At 40.3% G+C, this 16558-nt stretch overlaps 1 protein-coding gene across 5 annotated transcripts in view; it reads right to left on the reverse strand.

Moving 5' to 3' along the window:
- Positions 1–16558, reverse strand: part of tlk1a (tousled-like kinase 1a) — a 128064-nt gene that overhangs the window by 46345 nt on the left and 65161 nt on the right. For all 5 annotated transcript variants that reach the window (XM_072261924.1, XM_072261925.1, XM_072261926.1 and 2 more), the window contains 3 exons: positions 7802–7877; positions 6240–6283; positions 5859–5951 (listed from right to left, as the gene is read on the reverse strand). In XM_072261924.1, the coding sequence (XP_072118025.1) occupies positions 5859–5951; positions 6240–6283; positions 7802–7877 (213 nt within the window). The remainder of the gene's footprint in view (positions 1–5858; positions 5952–6239; positions 6284–7801; positions 7878–16558) is intronic.

A 16558-nucleotide genomic window follows, 5' to 3' on the forward strand; every position in this document is an offset into this window, starting at 1 on the left:
AACCTTTTTTTTATGCCATGGACTCTTTTATGCTAAGGCATTCTTGGACCTCAGATTGGGCACACCGGGATAAGGAGAACAACATAGCCTTGTGTGGTCTCACCACGGCTTTGTACAATTGCACTATAACAACTGTACTTAATTTCTGTCACTAAGAAGATCATTTGCTTTCTGAATTAATTGCTGAACCTGTGCACTTACTTTCAACAACTGTTTCATTGCCCTTCCTCTTTAGCTAATCTCTCACCATTGTGATAATAATCCACCTGCATTTGTCAGCCACATGGATTACCTCACATTTATCTACATTACATTGCATCTGCTCATTTAACCTGTCCAAATCACATTCAAATCTGTATCTTCCTCACAGGTCACAGCACTACCCAGCTTTGCTTCATTGCAAACTTGTAGGTATTACATTTAATTCTCTAATCTACCTATGACCTTGTTTTCTAACTCCCTGCATTGTTCAAGACTATCAACTGAGATAATTTATAAAGAACACATCACTATGACAAATCTGAAGTGTCTCAACCGGAAACATCGACTGTTTATTCCCACCCATAGATGCTCTTATTGTGTGTATTGCTCTAGATTTCCAGCATCTGCAGTACCTCTTGTGACTATGACAAATCTGGCCTTATTCTATCAGATGGCCCAATCCATTCTCTCCGCCCCTCCAACTCCCATTACCCACCCTACAGAACTAATGTATTTTCTTACTTTTTCCAATTCTAATGAAGGCCTGTGGTGTTCATGTTTTATTGCATTCCACTGATGCTGATCTGTTGAACGATTCCAACATTGTTCCTATTCCATTAAAAGCCCTTTCCTTTTCTTAAAAAAAAAATCAACGTCTCTGGAAAATTCCTTCCAGCTTCCATTTGTGCAGCTGACAAGTTCACTCATTATTTGATGAAACACTTTTAGTCTAAATTAAGATTCTTTTCCCCAGATCCTGATCAGAATCCAATTCTATCCACTATTGCAAAATCAAGCTGAATAAGATCATTTCAGTGGCATCCCCTGCAATACAGCAAAAACGAGGAAATCTGCAGATGTTGGAATTTCAAGCAACACACATAAAAGTTGCTGGTGAACGCAGCAGGCCAGGCAGCATCTCTAGGAAGAGGTACAGTCGACGTTTCGGGCCGAGACCCTTTGTCAGGACTAACTGAAAAAAGAGCTAGTAAGAGATTTGAAAGTGGGGGGGGGGGGGGGGGGCGAATCCAAAATGATAGGAGACGACAGGAGGGGGAGGGATGGAGCCAAGAGCTGGACAGTTGATTGGCCAAAGGGATATGAGAGGATCATGGGACAGGAGGCCCGGGGAGGGAAAAAAAAGGGAGGGGGGGAAAAAACCCAGAGGATGGGCAAGGGGGTATAGTGAGATGGACAGAGGGAGAACAAGGAGAAAGAGAAAAAAAATGTGTGTATATAAATAAATAACGGATGGGGTACGAGGGGGAGGTGGGGCATTAGCTGAAGTTTGAGAAGTCAGTGTTCATGCCATCAGGTTGGAGGCTACCCAGACGGAATACAAGGTGTTGTTCTTCCAACCTGAGTGTGGCTTCATTTTCACAGTAGAGGAGGCTGTGGATAGACATATCAGAATGGGAATGGGACGTGGAATTAAAATGTGTGGCCACTGCGAGATCCTGCTTTCTCTGGCAGACAGAGCGTACGTGTTCAGCGAAACAATCTCCCAGTCTGCGTCGGGTCTCACCAATATATAAAAGGCCACACCGGGAGCACCGGACGCAGTATATCATCCCAGCCGACTCACAAGTGTCGCCTCACCTGGAAGGACTGTCTGGGGCCCTGAATGACGGTGAAGTGTAAGGGCATGTGTAGCATTTGTTCCACTTACAAGGATAAGTGCCAGGAGGGAGATCGGTGGGGAGGGATGGTGGGGGAGGAATGGACAAGGGAGTTGCGCAGTGGGGGGGGGGGGGGGAGGAGAGAGAGAAGAGAGGAAAAGATGTGCTTAGTGGTGGGATCTCATTGGAGGTGGTGGAAGTTACGGAGAATTATATGTTGGACCCGGAGGGTGGTAGGTGAGGACAAGGGGAACCCTATTCCTAGTGGGGTGGCGGGAGGATGGAGTGAGAGCAGATGTGCATGAAATGGGGGTGATGCATTTGAGAGCAGAGTTGATGGTGGAGGAAGGGAAGCCCCTTTCTTTAAAAAAGGAGGACATCTCCCTCATCCTGGAATGAAAAGCCTCATCCTGTGAGCAGATGCAGCGGAGACGGAGGAATTGCGAGAAGGGGATGGCATTTTTGCAAGAGACAGGGTGAGAAGAGGAATAATCCAGATAGCTGTGAGAGTCAGTAGGCTTATAGTAGACATCAGTAGATAAGCTGTCTCCAGAGATAGAGACAGAAAGATCTAGAAAGGGGAGGGAGGTGTCAGAAATGGACCAGGTAAACTTGAGGGCAGGGCGAAAGTTGGAGGCAAAGTTAATGAAGACAACAAGCTCAGTATGTGTGCAGGAAGCAGCTCCAACACAGTTGTCAACATAGCGAAGGAAAAGTGGGGGACAGATACTAGAATAGGTTTGGAACATAGATTGTTCCAAAAAGCCAACAAAAAGGCAGGCATAGCTAGGGCCCATACGGGTGCCCACAGCAACACCTTTAGTCTGGAGGAAGTGGGAGGAGCCAAAGGAGAAATTATTAAGAGTAAGGACTAATTCCGCTAGACAGAGCAGAGTGGTGGTAGAGGGGAACTGGTCTGGAATCCAAAAAACCGAGAGCCTTGGGACCTTCCTGATGGGGGATGGAAGTATATAGGGACTGGACATCTATAGTGAAAATAAAGCAGTGGGGGCCAGGGAACTTAAAATCATCAAAAAGTTTCAGAGCATGAGAAGTGTCACAAACATAGGTCGGAAGGGATTGAACAAGGGGGGATAAAACCATGTCGAGGTATGCAGAAATGAGTTCAGTGGGGCAGGAGCAAGCTGAGACAATAGGTCGGCCAGGACAGGCAGGTTTGTGGATCTTGGGTAGGAGGTAGAAACGGGAAGTGTGGGGTGTGGGAACCAGCAACTTTTATGTGTGTCCCTGCAATACAGCTCTCTTCTCTCCCACTTCGCACTTCGGAACAATAAATGAAAAAGATCAATGCATTAGTCAGTTTTCAATTTTTCCCCAATATTTCTGATGTTCACAAATTCCAATTTATCCACACTTCTCACTCCTATGCTTGAACTTGGTTAGCTTTAAGTCTGTTCTCCCAAAATATTAAATGGAAAATCTCAAACCCATCTGCAAACTCCACCAATGGCCTCACCTTACTCCCTTCAGCAACATCACCACAAATTAATGCATCTCCTCCTCAATCCTCAGCTTTCCAGTTCTCCTACACCACTACTCTCTTCTGTCACTTCAACCCTGGTGCCCAGAAAATCTTAAACAACCTCACAGCATCTTTTTATCCTGTCAAACATTAAAATCTCTCCTTTTCAGTTGATTGAACTTCAGTCACTTAATTTCTGTAAACATTTAGCATATATACTTTACCTTGAAGTGTCTTAAGAGTTTTATGCATTTTTACATGCTGCATAAACTCCATTTCACTTACACTAATCAGGTTGTAGGACACCAGGTTATTTCAATGCTCAGGAATCTATCTGAAGGACTTCTAATTTTGGTTCAATTTGAAACATCTTCTGATTATCCTTACAAGATTGCCAGTAATGAAAATACAGGCAACATCAGCATTTAACTAGTATTTAATTCTGTTCACTGTACATGCTGTTCTTGGTCATACAATTTCAGTAAAGTTTAATTGTGATTCAACCATACATGAATACTGCCAAATGAAAGTGTTCCCCTAAGGCCAAGGTGCAAAACACAGTACCGATAGTACACAGCACATAGTTATGATACTAAAACACAGTCACCAAAAAAAACCCAAATCCTTGAGAAGCATAGCCTGCAGATGGATGGATGGTGCATGGGATGTTATCCTGGTCCAGCTTGTCTTCCATCGGGTGAACACTAGAGGGAAGCACTGATGGGAGCAGCTAGCCTCCAGCCCAGTAAAGAGTACATCTTGACCACAGAGGCCTCTGCCCTCTCCCAGACTCCCACACCTCCTTGGTGTCTTGTCTCCTATGTGGCTACAACAGGAGACACTGGAGTATGAGGGCCTCGTCCACACAATGCCTGAAGCAACACAGCTCCTCTGCTATTGGTCTTGAACTGCAGTCAACGAACTTGCAGTATTCTACATCACTAACTTCCAGCAGGATCTTGCGATCACAATAAAAACGCCCAAGACAATCATCTGCACCATTTTGTTGAACCACATACTGCAACCACACAATAACTGCACGCGACAAGCCCAGGTGAAAAATAGTACGCAGCTCATTTGCGATTGAGCAACTTGCTGCTGGGGAAAACCTGCAGTACTTTAAGTTCTTAATATGCAGCAGTGTCCGTGATCGTAAAACAGACAAAGGACAAACACTTACAACCTTGGTTGGACCCAGAGAGGCTGCTGCAACCATGCACACAGCCACCTTACCTGCTCCTCTTTTTGATTTAATAGAAAACCAGGCGGGGTAACTAACAGGGGCATGATGCCCCTCTCAGTAGTATGTATCTGGGACTTGGGAGAAGATTAATCAAAATATTCACTTTCTGATGCGTATTTTGAGTTACGGTATCTTGCATATTGCTACTTAAAGTGTTTTCCATCATTACTAGTCCATTATTCTTAAAATATCAAAGAAGTTCAGATTGTAACCAAAACAATCCATTTCAAGAGGCAGAGCGGAGTGATGATGGCACCAAACAGCGACTCCTTTGCTTGCGTCTTCGGAAACAGCTCTATTTCCATCTTTAATATCTTTATTTTTCCCTTTCAGGGTTCTTTTGAAGACCCTGACCTGGAGTTACACGCTGACTTCGGTTCTTTGCGGGAATGGGACCCACTCTCAGGGTTTCATAACCAGCTATTGTTGTTCGGCATGCCAAGGGCTTGGCCTAAGAGTTCGGCTCAGATTTGGAAGCTTAGGATCTAGGGGCTCTGGAGACAAGCGGATTGAGGGTCGGTGTCATGGCAGGAGACCCATGTGTTATGGCTGTGTCCGCGGAGAACCGAGATCTTCCGGTTCAGAGCTTGAAAAAAGTGACATAATGGACTTTTAACATCATAAACCAGCGAGTTGTTTGTTAATGTTCCCCGCTCACTGGGAAAACGGAGGCACCTCCTGCTCCTTTATTAGGGAGAGACAGAAAGCCTGTGGTATGTCATATACCGGGTGAAATGCAAAGTCTTTGGGGTAACTGCAAGTCTGTGTCTTTGCTATTGCTTTCCTCCTGCTTGAGTGCTCTGTGGTAGGTGCCGATGCTCTTTTTTGTTGGTGGGGAGAGGGGGGATCGTTGTTTGCTGCCGCTTACGCGCAGGAGGGAGGGGAACTGGGGAGGGGACTTTGAGGTTCTAACATTCATCTGTCATTCATTCTTTGGGGCACTCCTCTGTTTTCATGGATGTTTGCAAAGAAAAAAGCATTTCAGGATGTATATTGTATATATTTCTCTGACATTACATTAGACCTTTGAACCTTTACTGTTTCTCTCTCCCCAGTTTTGCTTAATAGAATGATGCATACAGTGATCCCTTGGCCAATGCAGCTTAAATACTGAAGGAATATATTTTAAATTATTTTTCACTTCCTTCTTTCATTCTTAAGGATATAACCCCCAGATATTCTAGCTAATACTCAACATTCACCAAGAAACAAAGTAGTAACACTTAATCCACCCAAAAACTATAACATGCAGATCACTACAAGGGTGTTCAGCCTTGTTGACAGCTTAAAAATATTGAATTTTTAAACTTACAGACGAGGTGGCAGAGTGAGAGAAGGAATTCTGAGGAGATCGAATTGAAGGTGGCACACCTCTTACTGGACTGGTACCATTGCCTCCTGTATACTGAGAAAATCAAAGGAAAACCTTAAGTGTAATTGCAACAATTTTGAAATGAAATACAAAATATTGAATTACCATGACAGGAAATAATTTCTTCAGCAAATTAAACCTGCTTAAATTGAAACAATGCGATTTGTAATTGTGTATCTAAAGACATTTTCCATGACCAGCAAATTAAAAATCCCATCAATAATTAAGCTAACATTATGAATTTTCCAGAGAGATAAACTTATATTAAGGAAATCAAAATTGTAAATCTTTGACTAAGGTAAGATCTACGAATCATCTTACATCAAAATAGTCACTGATTTTATGTCCTCTTGCATTGGTTTTACCTGAACAAAAGAAACAAAAATGAATCAGATTATATATTGCTGAGTGAAATTATCATGTTATTTCTTCAATCCTTTACAATTTACAGGATACATGTTCCATCACACGTAAACAAACTAGTTTTTGTGAAGATTACTAACTGAAGTTAGTCAGTGTAAATATGCACAATGAGTTCAAGATGCTCCCTTTATACTTAATTATCAGCAGAATCGAGTAGTTATATTTGGTACATTTTCAGGATTCAAGGCAATGTAGTTTCAACAATAATTCTGTAGATTACATTACTAGCTGAATAGATCACCCTCAGAAATGCACAGTTTATTATAAAAAGGTCACTATGAAATCATCAAAATCTACCTACAATTTAGGCCTGCTGAATTCAAGCGCTGGTGAAAGGAAAAGAATATGCTAGTAATGTAAACCTTCAGAAATCTCGTTATCTGGGTGACCTAAATATCTAGCTTGGTGATGATAATACATGGACAAGAAATAATTCTGTAAATTTGAATAAGACGAGAATGTGAACTGGTCTCTATTTGACTACCTTCTTATATGTTTTTTTTATAATATTACTGAATAATCTTGAAAGAAAATTGCCATCTGCATTTCTCAGGTAAGGTAGCATATGTAAGGACAAATGCCATGTATAGTTAAGTTTCAGATTAATAATCTTTTCTCAATACTGGAAAAGTTAGAAATACAAGTAGTTTTATGTTGCAAAGAGGCATAAAAAATGAAGTAATAAAATCTACATTAGGATGGAGACCAGGAGAAACTGATGACACAAAAAGCTTTAGTGCTATCTGGCGGAGATTGATGAAAGGATGTTTAGAGAGGGTGTAATAGGAGACAATAAACCCACATACTCCAAGAAAGAAGAGGGGTGAAAAACAATACTGGAAATACAAAGCATGAGAGAGAACAGTGAAATTGAGTGAAAGCAGAGTCCTAAAAGGCTATGTGTCAAATTGAGCATATAGCTTCATGAAACAGCACATCATGCTAAAAACAGACAATGGAGTGGAGTGGAGAATTGAAGTGACATAACTTGGGAGCCCTGTCACCAGTGTAGAGTACACAGAAGTCTGTTCATAGAGTGATCACCCAATGTGTGTTTAATTCCTTTAATGCAGGGATTATCATATTATAAGCATTAAATGTAATACACTAAATTGTAAGTGCTGTAAGAAATTCACCATTTTATCTAGGAGTGTTTAGATCTTTAGAACACAAAGGATGGAGTGAAAAGAAGCAATTGATGCATTTCCTGCATTTACACACTAAGTTGCCATGAGAAGGGCAATGGGTGTTTGTGGAAATGGAAGAACAGCATACATTACTACTTAAAATTCTCAGATTAAAACTACAAACCAACTTCTCTATTGGAAAAAGAAGTGAATGTTCCTTCTGATTAAAACAACTGAAATCTGCCCAACACTTGGAATTTGCAAGAAATGTACTGAAATGAGTGCATCATCTCCACACCTACAAACTCACTTTTCTTTTTGCATCTCTCTTACCTTGACTATTATCGCTCTGGCTGTCTGCTTTCCGCTTCCTTCCTCTTGCAGAATCTGATGGCTTTTTTTCTGGGGTCTGGAGAAACAGTAGTCACAATGAAACTATTACAATCATAGGTATAGGCACATTCTACAGAAAATTCTACCTGGTATTTAAATAGACTTTACTACTGGGATCCAAAACAAAGTGGTAACTGGAATTACTAGGACATAGCATACAATGTTGCATCATCTTGCTCTATGGTCTATGCCCAAAATTAATTTTGCACAGTTGTTTGCAATTCTAATAGTACTAGTGAGACAAACTGATGAGGGATTTACTGCTGGATTCCATTAACTTCTAGTGAATGCGTTACATTTGGGCACAATACCTCAGTTGTAAATGAAGGAATAAACAGCCTGTGTTTATAACCCTAACCAATATCCAATGATCCTTGCTTTAATAGGAGCTTGTTAACTTTAGAAAGAATATTAGTTATATATATTATAGATAAAAAGCCACTTCTCTAGACTTTAATGAACTTTGTAAACTTAATTTATTTTAATATAATTGTGTGATCAAAACCAAATACTATGGATTTAGTGGATATATGCCACTATTGCAGCATTACAGAAATAAGAAATAATTCTTGTTTGACCTACCAAAGGTTGCAAAACACACTCAGATAAGAATCAGAATATCAGAATTAATATTTGGGAAAGTTTAAGCTACATCTTAGAATTGCTGGTCTGATCACAGGTAGAGCCCCACATTAAATCAAATAATTTAGTCTGGAAACTCATTTCACCAATATTTCAGATTTCCCTCATTTATAGCACTCATACCATTTATTTTGTAATTATTGCCATGTTAATCAGGAAAAAGATATTTTCTTCTCTGACATAACTAAATTACTGAAAAGTAAACTTGAATGCCTTCCATTAAACCTTGTCTGATTTATCTTGAAACACTACCACACCCTTATCTCAATAGCCTTTAATGCTTCAAAGGAAATACCGCACTCTGTCTTTGATGTTCAGCAACTCCATACCCTTCTTTGAGCAGAGAATGGTGTCTTGACTGCAATTCAGAGCTTATGATTTTTTTCCAAATTTCCCCTCAATTCATTTTCTTTATATTTATCTTCACTTTTTTTTTTACAAGAATATGAACAGTCTTTTGCTTAAACAAACGTTTGTTCCTACCAGAACTGGATCGCTCACATGCTATTCATGTCCATACTGACCCAGAAAGAAACTTTAAGGGCAGCTTGTTAACCATAATCAATATCTATATTGATTGCATATTGATTGCACTAATGGAGATGGCTGAGGGTAGTGAAGGGGGGAGGGGAGGAGAGAAATGCCCCAGAGGTATTACTGAGGGCCATGAATCAACAGGTTTTCATCTGTTGAGCAGACACACATTCTTCTAATAAGTTTACCCTCCACATTCGCTGAAAAATAGCTATTGATCAAGTAATCATCTTTGAGAATTCTGCATTGCAAAGAAGTTCAACACCATGGGGAGCTGTCAATGAAAGTGTGAATTTAGAATCAGAATCAGGTTTATTATCACCGGCATGTGATGTGAAATTTGTTAATTTAGTAGCAGCAGTTCAATGCAATACATAATCTAGCAGAGAGAAAAAAAATAATAAAAACAACAAACAAGTAAATCAATTACATATATTGAATAGATTTTAAAAAAACATGCAAAAACAGAAATACTGTATATTTTAAAAAAAGGTATGCCCAAAGATCCAATGTCCATTTAGAAATTGGATGGCAGAGGGGAAGAAGCAGTTCCTGAATTGCTGAGTGTGTCCCTTCAGGCTTCTGTACCTCCGACCTGCCGGTAACAGTGAGAAAAGGGCATGCCCTGGGTCCTGGAGGCCCTCAATAATGGATACCGCCTTTCTGAGGCACGCTCCCTAAGGATGTCCTGGGTACTTTGTAGGCTAGTACCCAAGATGGAGCTGACAAGATTTACAACCTTTTGCAGCTTCTTTTGGTCCTGTGCAATACCCCCTCCATACCAGACAGTGATGCAGCCCATCAGAATGCTCTCCATGGTACAACTATAGAAGTTTTTGAGTGTATTTGTTGATCTACCAAATCTCTTCAAACTCCTAATAAAGTATAGCTGCCGTCTTGCCTTCTTTATAACTGCATCAATATATTGGGACCAGTTTAGATCCTCAGTGATCTTGACACCCAGAAACTTGAAGCTGCTCACTTTCTCCACTTCTGATCCCTCTGAGGATTGGTATGTGTTCCTTCATCTTACCCTTCCTGGAGTCCACAATCAGCTCTTTTGTCTTACTGACTTTGAGTGCCAGGGTGTTGCTGCGGCACCACTCTGCTAGTTGGCATATCTCATTCCTGTATGTCCTATCGTCACCACCAGAGATTCTACCAACAATGGTTGTATCCTCAGCAAATTTATAGATGGTATTTGAGCGATTTCTCGCCACACAGTCTTGGGTAGAGAGAGAGTAGATCAGTGGGCTAAGCACACAGCCCCGAAGTGCACCAGTGTTAGACACTTCAGTGGGAAGCGTGATTTCAATAGTTTAACTACAGTCAAAAGTTTCTCAAATTTGGATGCATAATGGTTACTGGCAAGTTTAGTTTTTCCCTTGTAGACTAGTTATTAGTTTACTTCAAACCTCCAAGCTGTATGGGTCCTAATGCCCTTCCCTCGGACAATATTGGTGTCGTGAAGAGGGGAGACTTGCAGCATGGGCAACTGCCAGTCTTCCATACAACCTTGCCCAGGCCTGTGCCCTGGAGAGTGAAGACTTTCCAGGCGCAGATCCATGGTCTCGCAAGACTAACGGTAGAAGTGTACCTTTCTATGGAAGAAAATAACAGATTAAACCCACTTAAATCAGCATTCCCAGTTTCTCAGTTGAGAAGATTTGTTTAGCTACGTCAAAAGTGATGAAAGGTCACCAAAAATGGTCACTTTGTTTCTGTTTTCCACAAGTTCTCTGATCTCTTGAGGGATTTTTAAGTTATTATTTTAAAACCAAGCAAATGAATCACTTAACCAAGCTATTTAAAAAAAACGAGAAATATACATCAGAAAGAAGATTCTATTTGCACTTGTGGTCACAAACTACTTCAAAAGACATAACCTTGTGACTTACTGGCTAAAATTAGTGATCCTATAGAGGGTCATACAGAATTAGTTATGCCATCTTTCTCTCCTGAGATTCAAATGCTCAGCCTTTTTCAATTACAAATGTGTACCACATCACTATACCACAGAGTGGCATGTTAAACAGTTAGGGCAAATGCTCATTATCTTTCAGAATAAAAAGACTATGTACTGAAATTTTCTCAGTTGCTTTTAACAAGGTGGTTTCTGCAAAATAGTTAAAATGCTGCTTATTATCTTGTGCTGGCATTAATCTAACCTGTTCACAACAAAATTTTTTTTTTAAATCACAAGGCATGAAGTGCTGCCCCTCGAACCTTCAAAACCCACCAATAAAAAGATGCACAATGATTATCTTTACTGCCAAACACAGGAGAGCAGTGATACGTTTCCACAGGAAATGTCTCACACTGGCTTGGTGCCAACTAGACAATTGTGAGAACACAACGTCGGATGATATGTTATGAAATGCTTCTAGTCCTGGTGTACACATCAGTATTTGCGTATTAAACGGTTGGGCCAGTTGGCATTGGCAATAATGGTAAATACAGTGTGTAGTCAAGTCCCTTTATGAATATTTATATTTTTGTACTAAGTATTTTATTTATTAGTAAAAACTATGTTACCTAATTTTATTGGTGAGATATTTTGAAATTGTGTTTACTCTTTCCACCTTGTTCAGAATGTCAGATACACCAGCAACAAAACAAAAACGTTTACATGATAGAAGCAGCAGAGATTTTCAACTGGTGGAGTGAAAGATTTGGCATGATTGAAAAAGGTGATAAAACATTATGCATCTTATACTCTGAAACAGTGGTGTGCAGGACTTAAAGCGGCATTATGAAACTGAGCTGAGAAGTGGCAGATGGAATTCAAACAGGAAAAAATGTTAAGTGATAACACTTTGGAAAGTCGAATGTGAAGGCAGACTACAAGACTGATGGCAGATTCTTAGCCGTATGAAGGAACAATGGGATATTGGGGTCTACATCAATAGATCCCAGACATCCCACCTCTCCCGGAAGTTCTGGGAGTCCCCGCATATTAATAGTGGCTCCCTGATGCCCGCAAATTATATACAATGTCACGGAAATCAATTTTTTTGAGAGCGAGCAAGAGAGCGCGAGAGAGAAAGCAAAAGAGAAAGCGCGAGAGTGACCACGAGAGAGCGAGAGCAAGCAACTGAGACAGCGCGAGAGAGCGAGAGAGAGAGAACACGCGATGGGAGAGTGTTCCAAAAAAAAAATCGTACATCACCCCAGACTAATTCCAAAAAAAGAAAATATAAATCGTACGTCACCCCAGACTACCCTAAAGTGTACCCCTGCCTAATAGGGGTCAAAAATAATGACAGTGTTGCTTGCTGCACTGTTTGCAACAGTGACTTTTCTATTGCCCATGGTGGGTTAAAATGTAAAAAGACATATTGAGGTGAGTTTAACTGGTGTCATTCATTCATTAGCATAGCTAACGTTATTTAACCTAGCTGGCTGGCTGCTAAGGAGCTACTCTATTGCAGACATCCCACCTCTCCCGGAAGTCTCCTGCAAATTGATGGTGCTACCTCCCTGAGTTTTTGCAGGGTGGGATGTCGGAGATCCCTCAAAGTTACCACCCAAGTTGATAAGATGGTTAAGGCAGCATATGGTGTGTTGGCCTTCATTGGTCAGGGGATTGAGTTCAAGAGTTACGAGATAACGTTGCAGCTCTATAAAGCTCAGTTCAGACCACACTTGGAATATTGCATTCAGTGCTAGCACCCTCAATATTGAACAGATGTGGAGGCTTTAGAGAGGTATAGAGGACACTTATCAGGATGCTGCCTGGACTAGACAGCATGTCTAATGAACATGGATCAAGTGTGCTAGGCCTTATCCCACTGGAACAAAGAAGGATGAGAGATGTCTTGATAAATGTGTATATAAGCATAGAGTAGACAGCCAGCTATTTTCCCCCAATGGAAATACAAAACACCAAAGGGCATAATTTAAGGCGATTGGAGGAAAGTATTGGGGGGGGGGGGGTAAATGTCACAGAAGTAGAACTCAGAACTAACTTTGCAACACACCTAAGCTAGAGCAAAGCAATAGGCAGGCGCATGCACATAATAATATAATCCAGTAAAGACTAATATAATGAAAGTTCAAGCAGTCCAATAAGAACTCAAACACTTGGAAAAATTACAGGGCCCTATTCTATTATTGCTTGTCTTTCTTCCTTCAGCAGAAGAGTGAATTGGGTATTGACACAGTTGAAGCAACAGGAGAGGAGTTTGACTCAAGTTCAAGGGAACAGTGACTTAATACCACAAGCAGATGCTACAATTCTTAAAAGGTATGCAATTATTTTCACGTTATTCAAAAGATTATATTTCTTCCATTTAACACTCAATTAAACAGCTGCTCTAAATTTTTACTACAAATTCGTAACTGTTTTCTTCATAAGATACAAGTCAAAGGAACCACCATTAATCTCGAAGAGCATTCAATGCTTTCTATCTTAGTTAGAGAACGCATTTTCACAGCATTTTGTTTGTAAATGTATCATCCCATCCATTTTCATACACATCTTTCTGTTCATATCCAGCTTAGCATTTTATGAAGTAGCTACAATTTAACTCATCTATTGTTTTCTAAGCAACATCACATTAAACAGCAGTTATAACAAGCTCTGTTCTAGCATATGCCAATATCATTCCAACCGAAGGAGGACCAAGGATTAACAGGTGCGTGCATCAATATTCTTTTCTTTACAACTGGGCACTTACTTCCAATACAGGTGTTTCTTCAGTACATGTTTTCTAGAGGTTATTTGCCATATGAGCTTTCCCTAGTTTTTAAACTCCAATTATGTATAGATAATTTTATAGACTTATATTTTACATGGACTTCATAGCTTTCTAGAAAGCACAGCAATGAAAATTATTGAATTAAAAGCCCCTAAAGAATCGTCAGATTCTTCGAGTTACATTGCTGGAGAAATATTCTAGTGTGTTTAACATCTTTTGCAAACAGCTTATAGAATTATGTATCCACTTTTTAGCCAAGTGCAAAGCCAAATCTGAAAAAAAACTTCAAAATCTGATCTAAGGTTAGATTGAAGTCAATGAGAAGAGCAGGTTAATGGTAACGGGAGAGGCCCTTATAATAGATGCTAATGTCTAGAATCAAAATTTATAAAAAGTCTTTAAATAAAAATATGCAAGACTACAAGTGCAGAGATTAAATACTTGTGAAGACTCTGATATTACATTGCCAGTTATTAAATCAAGAACAGCATTCAGGAAATAATTAAGAATCCTGTGAATGGAATGGAATGCACATTCCAATATCACATGACTGTAATATATTAATATCATGGCTGGCATCATCAAAACTGCTTTTATTTCTTTGTTCAGTTAATCCCATCTTCAGAGGCAAAGGCTATATTGTTGGGATTTATATCTCTGCATAGTTAAAGGAAGCAAGTACCCCCAAATTGCACATTATCCTGGCTTGGAAATAAACAAATTTGCTCTATATTGCCGGATTTAAATCCTGGAACTCCATATCCAACAGCATTGTGGGAATTTATTCATTATGAGGACTACAGTGATTCAACAAAATGGCTCACTAACCCCTCAAAGGGTTTGATGTTAAATGCTGACCTAGACAGCAGCACATCCAAAAAAGTAGACAATTTTAAAAAACTGAAACTGAAACGTCATGCCCTTTTTATTTTGATATTTCTGTAGCAATACCTGCATTAAACAGCCAGGATAGAATTAGAGTTTATTTGATTATTCAGAGTGAAAATAAACATTTTAAAAATGCAATATCCCCAGCATTAAGTAGACAAAATACACAAAGAATAACCAAATATATTGTAGTACCCTATTCCAGCTTTTAAGCATTCTCCACCTTTAATGTCCACCAGATTATAAATGACCATTTCTTATCAAAGAGGAAACTAACTTATTAAATTGCTCCCAGATCTGTTCAAAACAAGCATCACCTATTTCCAGATGTTACTTATGGAGAGGAACAAATAGATCTTCATGTGCTACTTTTCAAATTCTAAATTTTGAAAAAGAGCTTGACCAGCAGCCAATCTGGACATCAGAAGTTTAGAGGGGGGATTTTAATCAGGTCCATTACCCAAGGATAAAAAGGCAGCAACGAGAAAGAGCTTTGACCATCAATCAATTGGCAAATGAAGTACAATGTTGGAAAGTGTATGGTTATGCACTTTGGCAGAAGTAATAAACGGGAAGACTATTATTTAAATGGGGAAAGAATTCAAAGTTCTGAGATGCAATGGGACTTGGGAGTCCTTGTGCAGGATACCCTTAAGGTTAACCTCCAGGTTGAGTCAGTAGTGAAGAAAGCGAATGCAATGTTGGCATTCATTTCTAGAGGAACAGAGTATAGGAGCAGGGATGTGATGTTGAGGCTCTATAAGGTGCTGGTGAGACCTCACTTGGAGTACTGTGGGCAGTTTGGTCTCCTTATTTAAGGATGTGCTGACGTTGGAGAGGGTACAGAGAAGATTCACTAGAATGATTCTGGGAATGAGAGGGTTAACATATGAGGAACGTTTGTCCACTCTTGGACTGTATTCCTTGGAGTTTAGAAGAATGAGGGGAGACCTTATAGAAACATTTTGAATGTTGAAGGGCATGGACAGACTGGATGTGGCAAAGTTGTTTCCCATGATGGGGGAGTCTAGTACGAGAGGGCACGAATTAAGGATTGAAGGGTGCCCATTCAGAACAGAAATGCGAAGAAATTTTTTTAGTCAGAGGGTGGTGAATCTAAGGAATTTGTTGCCACGGGCAGCAGTGGAGGCCAAGTCATTGGGTGTATTTAAGGCAGAGATTGATAGGTATCTGAGTAGCCAGGGCATCAAAGGTTATGGTGAGAAGGTGGGGGAGTGGGACTAAATGGGAGAATGGATCAGCTCATGATAAAATGGCGGAGCAGACTCGATGGGCCGAATGGCCCACTTCTGCTCCTTTGTCTTATGGTCTAATTGACATTTGGGATTGATTAGTAAAAGCAAATTAAGGGAAAGCAGGGGCAAGCGCAGCAGCTATCAGAGTGGATATAGTCAGAGTAGTGATATTATGGCTTTAGCTCTTCGAGACTTCACTCAGAGAAAGCAAAGGAAAGAAAAACTCAAGTTTTCTTTCCTTTTCTTCTTTATATCTGCTCAGATAGGACAGTAGAGATGCCAGGCAGGATAGTGCAATGTTTCTCTTATGGGATGTGGGAAGTGGGAAGGCATGGAGAACTCCAGTGTCCCTGACAACTACAGCTGCCAGAAGTGCATCCAGCTGCAGCTTCTAACAATCTGCATGAAGGAGCTGGAGCTAGAACTGGATGAACTCTGGATCATTCAGGAGGTAGTTACACCCAAGATGCAGAACACAGGAAACTAGGTGACAATTAGGAAGGGGAAAAGGGGTTAAGGAGCCAGTGCAGAGTACACCTGTGGCTATTTCCCTCAACAATAGGTATATTACTTTGGATACTGTCCGGGAGAGACCTAATAGAGGAAAGTCACAGTGGTCAGATATCTGGCACAGAGTCTACCTCTGTGACTCAGAAGGGAATGGGGGAGAAGAGGCA

The sequence above is a fragment of the Mobula birostris genome, chromosome 6 (assembly GCF_030028105.1).
Source record: "Mobula birostris isolate sMobBir1 chromosome 6, sMobBir1.hap1, whole genome shotgun sequence".
Lineage (NCBI taxonomy): Eukaryota > Metazoa > Chordata > Chondrichthyes > Myliobatiformes > Myliobatidae > Mobula > Mobula birostris.